This window comes from Oreochromis aureus, linkage group 1 (assembly GCF_013358895.1).
Source record: "Oreochromis aureus strain Israel breed Guangdong linkage group 1, ZZ_aureus, whole genome shotgun sequence".
NCBI classification, from domain to species: domain Eukaryota; kingdom Metazoa; phylum Chordata; class Actinopteri; order Cichliformes; family Cichlidae; genus Oreochromis; species Oreochromis aureus.
This window is the reverse complement of record NC_052942.1, coordinates 24,245,807-24,252,924: the sequence shown is the minus strand read 5'-3', so window position 1 is coordinate 24,252,924 and position 7,118 is coordinate 24,245,807. Positions and strand designations below refer to the sequence as shown.

The 7,118-nt window shown below is 43.3% G+C and overlaps 1 protein-coding gene across 3 annotated transcripts in view; it reads right to left on the bottom strand.

Moving 5' to 3' along the window:
• Positions 1-194: 194 nt before the first annotated feature.
• The window catches only part of furina (furin (paired basic amino acid cleaving enzyme) a), an 82,811-nt gene continuing 75,887 nt past the window's right edge, over positions 195-7,118 (bottom strand). For all 3 annotated transcript variants that reach the window (XM_031759510.2, XM_031759511.2, XM_031759512.2), the window contains exons 15-16: positions 6,732-6,854; positions 195-5,461 (exon numbers count right to left, since the gene is read on the bottom strand). In XM_031759510.2, coding sequence (XP_031615370.1) covers positions 4,854-5,461; positions 6,732-6,854 — 731 coding nt within the window. In that variant the 3' untranslated portion in view covers positions 195-4,853. The remainder of the gene's footprint in view (positions 5,462-6,731; positions 6,855-7,118) is intronic.

Here is a 7,118-nt window from a genome sequence, read left to right as displayed (position 1 = left end):
CCCGATATTTAACCACATGTAATGCTCATACTTCAGTACTTGCATTTAAAAATACATTAATGTAGGATCTTTTCTTGAAACTATTTTATGTACCGTTAAACTGTCTACCACCTCTGTGCTTCTCGCATTCATTAACCAACAACAGAATCAAGTTTCAATCATTTAAGAGACATTTAAGTAAAAGAAAAAACACATTCAAATTTGCATAGATCTTTATTTTTAGTAGAATCTATAATTGACATCAATTAAATAAAAAGGAGAAAACAACAGCAAAAAAATCCTTAAATTACAAGAAAATTACACTGCACCTTTCATATAGTACAAAAATAGGCCTTATTTTAGAGTTATGTCCCATGTAGGATATTCATTCTTGTACATTACCATAGGTCACACGTATCTGTAAGGTACTGTGTGCAGCCACAGGTCAGGAACCTCACGGAGAGGCGGGAGGAGGTCAACAGAGTGGACTGAGGCTGCTCCACTGACCGCTCCTCCATCACAAAGTGTTTCTTTTCTACTTTAACAAGCGTGAGCACACACGGACGCACTCAGGTCTGATTCAGCCCTTAAGTTAATGGCGATGGGATACATTCTACCTCCTCCCTCCGCAGCTGCTGAACATACAAGGTGTCGCCGCAGATCGTCAAAAACGACAACAAAAACAAAAAAAAGGCAGAGGTGGCTGAATGGTTTCAATAAAAACACTCTGAACACAAGCGAAGGGTCGATGGACTGTGACAACCTGAAAGCAACACATATTCATACTAAACAGACAGCATTAAAATGATTGTCTTTGGTTATGCCAAAGATATTGCTCCTATTAACTTCATCCGACTTGATATTAATCTCACTTTAGACTACATCCTGACGCAGGACGGGAGCAACGTCGAGCTCCACATGATCAGCGATGTAAAGACGAACCTTCATGGCAGCAATGAGGGGGTCTTCTCTTTATAACCAGGGCTGATGTTTTGCAACATGCAGTGCTTTTTTTCTTTCTATATTTAAGAGCGCCACACGTTGGTGCTGCCTGTAAAGTGGAAGGGCTTTTTAGCTACGAGCTGCTTTCTGGCACTCGTCTTATTTTAGTGTGTGGGGCTTCTATCGCATTCTCACTGTTAAAAGAATCAGCTGGCTGCTGATGGTTTTCTGCAGCTCCGGCGCTTCGGAAGCAGAAGCTACTTAATTCTGCCTGCATTCATGGATTTCCCAAGTTTAACACCCGATTGCGCAGCGCTCTGAGATCATCTGATTAAAGTATTTTTTATTTTTACTTTTTTTTAAATTATTTTTAAGTTTTCAAGCTGCAGTGAATACAACATCAAGCCAAGATGAATAAATCATTTCGTGTGCGCACTTGAGGGGCCACAAAAACCTGTCTGAACACCCCGCAGTGTTGGATTTTTGAGAAGAAAACAAAAAACAAAACCACTCTTCTTGGAAGCAATACAAGTCCAAAGGAAAATGCACAGTGCATAATCTTGACTAGACCAGGAATCAATTAGCCCACAGTAATTGGAACGCATTGGTTAAAGTCCCATGTTATACTTCTTCAAACGATGCATCCAGAGTTTAAGAAAAACGGTTTATGGAAGCAATTTTGTTTCTGCATTAGCCCATTATCTGTTGTTTACACACTTCGCAGCATGCTGGGAAGTCAATAAGATTTGGTGGCTCAAGTCTGAAGCTGGAGTTATTACATTTTTAAATTAGCACCCTCCTCAAAGTGGAACTAATCAAAGCCTAAATGGCAGTAGGCACTAATGTACAACCCACAGACCCCTGCAGAACAAGCCTGCCACATTAGCTTTGTTCCTTTTGAGGGCATTTTCTCCAAATCCTCATTTTCAGTTTGGCTTCTGATCCAGAAGCGGCCACAGTAAGCCAAATGTGTTACACCTGCACCAGCCATTCGAGATGAATTACGCTTCTTGCCTGAGCGCTGTATGAGCATACATACCAATCTTCCTCCATTCTTTTGAAGAGGATTTTTGGCAGGTATTGGTAATCAAAATCTTTATTCTTTTTGCCTTTGGAGAATTTCTCTTTTCCAAATAAGCAGTTGATTTCTAAATCTGCAATTTAAATGATCTGCATACAGTGAACATTTTCTGTGGAGGCCTTTCTAGTGAGGCGGTTAAAATAAAAGTTAAAATCCATTTGTTTGTGTGCTTCTGCACCTTGCCCCCCTCCTGCCCCAAAAGAAAACAAACAAACAAAGGAATTGATTGTCGGTGACAGAAACTTACAAAGAATAAAATAAGGTCTCAAACCCCAGGAGGAGATACCTGGATAAAGATGAAGAAAACAAACGCCCCCAGTGTTTTAGCACTGGGGGCGATTTAAGTGATTTAGCACTTAAATGCTGGCCAACAAGATGTAAGAGCAATTCTCCTACCCAGCCTCTTTGAGTAAGAGGCTTTAACACCCAGGTGTGTCTGCACATGAATGCTGATCCTAAAGGCAATAAATTTTTAGGACAGATAGGAGTTCCAGGGGAGTAAAATTTACACAGCAGCTTTACAGTTTCTGAATTGCAATTACTTGTTTCTCCTCTAAAACAAATGTGACATACAAACCTACCCTCCTACAAAAAAAAACAAAAAAAAAAACAATTTTTTTTTTAAAATTATCATTTCCCAGAAGCGATTTCATATCTAACCTACATATAATCTGACCTCTATGATCATTTATCAGCTCCTCAAAACGGCGTACGAAACCTTGCTGAATGATATGAGAGGTAGATAAAAGGACGAGCAGCTGCAGTCGCCAATGCATGTCATCACCATGACAACCTCTCTCAGCAAGCTCCACTGATTTTGAAAATCATAATTTCAACATAACAAAAAAAGATCACTGGAATCAAAATGGCTACACTGGATTAAATAATGAGATGCAAATTTCAGATGATGACCAGCCAGGGAGGGAAAGAAGAAGAAAAGCAGAAGGAGGAGGGGGAAGAAGAAGAGAAAAAAAACCTTAAAGCAATTTTCCCTAAAGGAATGAATAAAATCTCTCAGAATAAACAGTTTGCTGCAGTATTATTCAGAATATAATTAATTGGCAAGTACACTAAAGACATGATCTGAAATTCAGATTAGATGAAGACTGGAGGGTAAGCGCAGAGACGCTGATGAGACGTGGAGTCTCGCTGCAGGATTTTTAAACAATATCTGAAATTTGAAGAAGAAAGCGGAGACTGGAAGGATGGAGGAAGGAAATCTTCACTTCAGAGGGCAGATAAACATTCCTGAACCTCATATGCAATAAACTAACAGTCACTCACACTCTCCCACACGCACACGCAAAGCAACTTTCACTCGTTAAGATATGCGGTGTGTTTGTAGTGCTGATGTGATGAGAGGAGAGCCGGTATATTGTTACAGCTCTGTCAAGAAATCAGTCACAAGTAAGTCAACACCTTCCAGCTGCTTTGAGAAGCTTTTGCGCTCAAGTCACACATTGTTTTGGGTTCTCTAAGCAGCCCTGCATCTTCTCCCACAGCCCCAGGATGTAAGCACTTCAGACACAGAAATTAAATATCCCTGGCAGGGATTATGCCTCAGGGTTGATTGAATAGCCTGTGTGTGTGTGTGTGTGTGTGTGTGTGTGTGTGTGTGTGTGTGTGTGTGTGTGTGTGTGTGTGTGTGTGTGTGTGTGTGTGTGTGTGTGTGTGTGTGTGTTGTTTTCTTATAATTTCCTTTTTTTCTTTTTTGTTTTGATACCCTTCCATGTAATGGTTGGGGGAGGTTACGAGCACAGGAGAATTTATAGCTTCCAAAACAGGAATAAGTTCAGCTGGAATCCCAAAAGGCTGAAGGAGGCTTTGCTCACTGAATGACTCACAGTTTGTTCTTTCAGAGCTGGGAGAAACCTTTTCACACAACAGGAACAATAACTGTACTGGCTTAAAAGTGACTGCATGAAATAAGAATTGTATCTTCAGTAGATACTGCAATTGTCCTGTCATAGAGAGAGACACTGCAGAGATGGCATATCCTGAAAGGTCTGCTTTGTACGTCTGACTGCTGATGGATTATAAACCATTGAAGTCTGGATATTTTCTCATCAACTGCTACGCTTTAGATTTGTTTGATCTTGAAAATGCGCTTTAAAAATGTAAATTACTAGAGAGCATTGTATTTGTCAACCGATTATAGACAGCGAGGTCATTAAACGACACTTCAGAGAGAATAAATATTTCCAAATTGGATTTCATGGTTCATAATACAATTTTTGGCCATCACGTTTTAGTTAAAGCACTAAATATGACAGGACCCGCTTAAGCTTCTCTGCACTGTTCACTGTTCATTAGATTTACACGCTCACATTCACACAATCATTTAGAGATGCACACGCGTACATGCACAGACACACACATACACTCAATCTCATCTGGCTACTGCACTGAGACTAAAGGACACAGTGGGAGGAAAAAAAAAAAAAGAGGAAGAAAGCAAATAATAATCATTTGTTTACTGTAACAAAAAGGAGCTGGAGCTGGAAGGGAAAATGGACTCTGCACAGACAGACACTGTTAGTGATTGAGGGCAAGGGGAGGGAGAGAGCCAGTTTAATAGAAAAGCGCCCAAGTGTGAACAGAGCAAAGCTCAGGCCATCCCGAGCTCTGAGAGACAGCAGCTTCCCATCAGGTCTCCCACAGCACAGCGGAGCGACCAGATCCCGAAACAGAACTCAGATGAGAATCCGATAAGACAGAAAAAGAAAATGAATTGGAGATTAAACCAGAAAAAGACTGTGAGAGGAGACAGTTACCACAGCCCTGAATTATCAGACAAATGGTGGTGTGAGGATTTTAAAAGCAGGAGAGAAGGAGGGACGTGGAGGAGGCATTAAAGAGCACTTTGTGTTTTGATAAAGGCAGTCCTCTCATTTTGGACGTCAAACTCTTCGTTTTCCGAGTCTGTATTTACCACGTCATCCCCCCACACTGTTGGGATGCCACGGTACGACACCAACCTATTTCCGCCGAGACTGAAGGTGCCCCCGAGACCACCGCCGGCCTCCAGAGAAGGCAGCTTAATGAGCGCGCCGGAGCGCAGCTGCAGCATCAGGAAGATGCCGGCGAAGGTGGCGATGATGCCCATGCAGCTGAGCACGGCGATGGTTATGGGGAGCCGGGAGCCGGGCTCTAGTTGCGATCTCTGGTTCCCCGGCCCCACCATGAAGCTATCAGGGGACTCGCGCATGTACTGGTTGAGATGCAGGCAGGTGCCAGAGTTGGGGTCCAGAGAGCTGTGCGGGGGGCAGGACAGACAGGACCTAGGGCTGAGGCTACTGCAGGTCAGGCAGGGCCGTGGGCAGGGCAGGCAGGCTGGGACGGAAGCTGGTTCCATAAAGTTTCCCACTGTGTAGTTGAGAGGCTGGGAGCCCACCGAGAAGCCTGCTGGACATTCTTTCACACAGCCCTGCTGAAAGAGGTAGTAGCCTGCATTGCACTCTGTAACACAGAGAGAAATAGAAATGAACCTCTGCACCTTTCAGCTCTTCATATGAGTCACACAACCAAAAAACAGAACCAGGATTCGTGCCCTGTGAAAGCACAGAGAGCACATTTAACAAGGCATTTCATGCTGTGCCTGCCCTCTCTGTTTCACGGCAATTTTTTTGTTGTGCTCTTACACTTTTACTAGAGCCGCTTTCACTTACTAAATCTTTTTCTATGCTGAGTGGAGCGTGCTTAAACAAGAAGACACATTTCCATATGCACCAAGTCCAGATGCAGACCATCGCCTGTAGTGACAATTAACAGACAGCGGTGGGGGTAATAGAGCTGAAAACAGGAGAGCCAACAGAAGGAGGAAATCTTCGCTTCCTGCTGCATCTTGTCAGCTTGTTCAAAAACAGAATTATACTTTTGAGCCCTGAGACATAGCACACCCAGTGCCATATGACACATGGATGATAACACATGATAATCACATACATTATAACTACATCTCGCTCACCCTGTTTATAAGCATGCAAGTACTGCTGACAGCCTGTAGGGGTCAGACTGGCACTGTTTCAGGAAACGTACTTCACACTGCCTTGGTGCTCAGTGGTATGTTTAGACCTTGCCTATAGCACTAGTTGGACTTGGCAGAACACAGCAGTAGGAGTACCTTTATTTTAAATGAGATTATTGAAAAGAGACGTGAAGTAAATTTAAGTCTAAGCAGAAACCAGCTCTTATATTAAATTTTATGCAAATAATAAGGCTACACAACGGAGTTGTGCATAGACAAGTTTGCATAGAAATACAGACAAAAAGCAAATGGATGCAGCCGAGATAATATGGGGCAATCGTGGCTCAAGAGTTGGGAGTTCGCCTTGTAATCGGAAGGTTGCTGGTTCGAGCCCCAGGACAGTTGTGTCCTTGGGCAAGACACTTCACCTACCGCCTACTGGTGTTGGCCAGAAGGGCCGATGGCGCGATATGGCAGCCTCGCTTCTGTCAGTCAGCCCCAGGGCATCTGTGGCTACAACTGTAGCTTGCCTCCACCAGTGTGTGAATGTGTGTGTGAATGGGTGGATGACTGGGTGTGTAAAGCGCTTTGGGGTCCCTAGGGGGGACTAGTAAAAGTGCTATACAAATACAGGCCATTTACCATTTACCAATATGTCATGAACGGGCTACTTCAAGTATAGCACCTTAACATAACACTACACTTCTCCTCTACTGTGGCTGAAAGGACCTGTGAGGAGCAAAGCAGAGACAACAGTCTTACCGATACATATCTGCCTCAGATCCAACGTCTTGCAGCTGTCATTGCCAGGCTGAGACTTTTCAGAGGAGCTGGAAGTTGTTGAACCGGTGCCATACAACACCAGGATGAACTGGGTCAGAGTGCCTGGGCGGAGAGACAGATGAAAACTAAAATTAACTTGGGGGGAAGTAGGCCTGTCAAGCCCAGCAAGGCTCCAGCACTCCCTTGGGTGGTTTTTGTAAATGTATCCTCATCTCCTATTAGACTCTTGGATTTTCTGCATAAAGTGACAGAAAATGACTCCTTGATATGGGCTGCAAATTTAAAGACAGCATGATTTCACTCTGTGCCTAACAAGTTGTAAAGAGCACATCTCTCAAAAATCATTGAAGTGTGGGGCCTCATGAG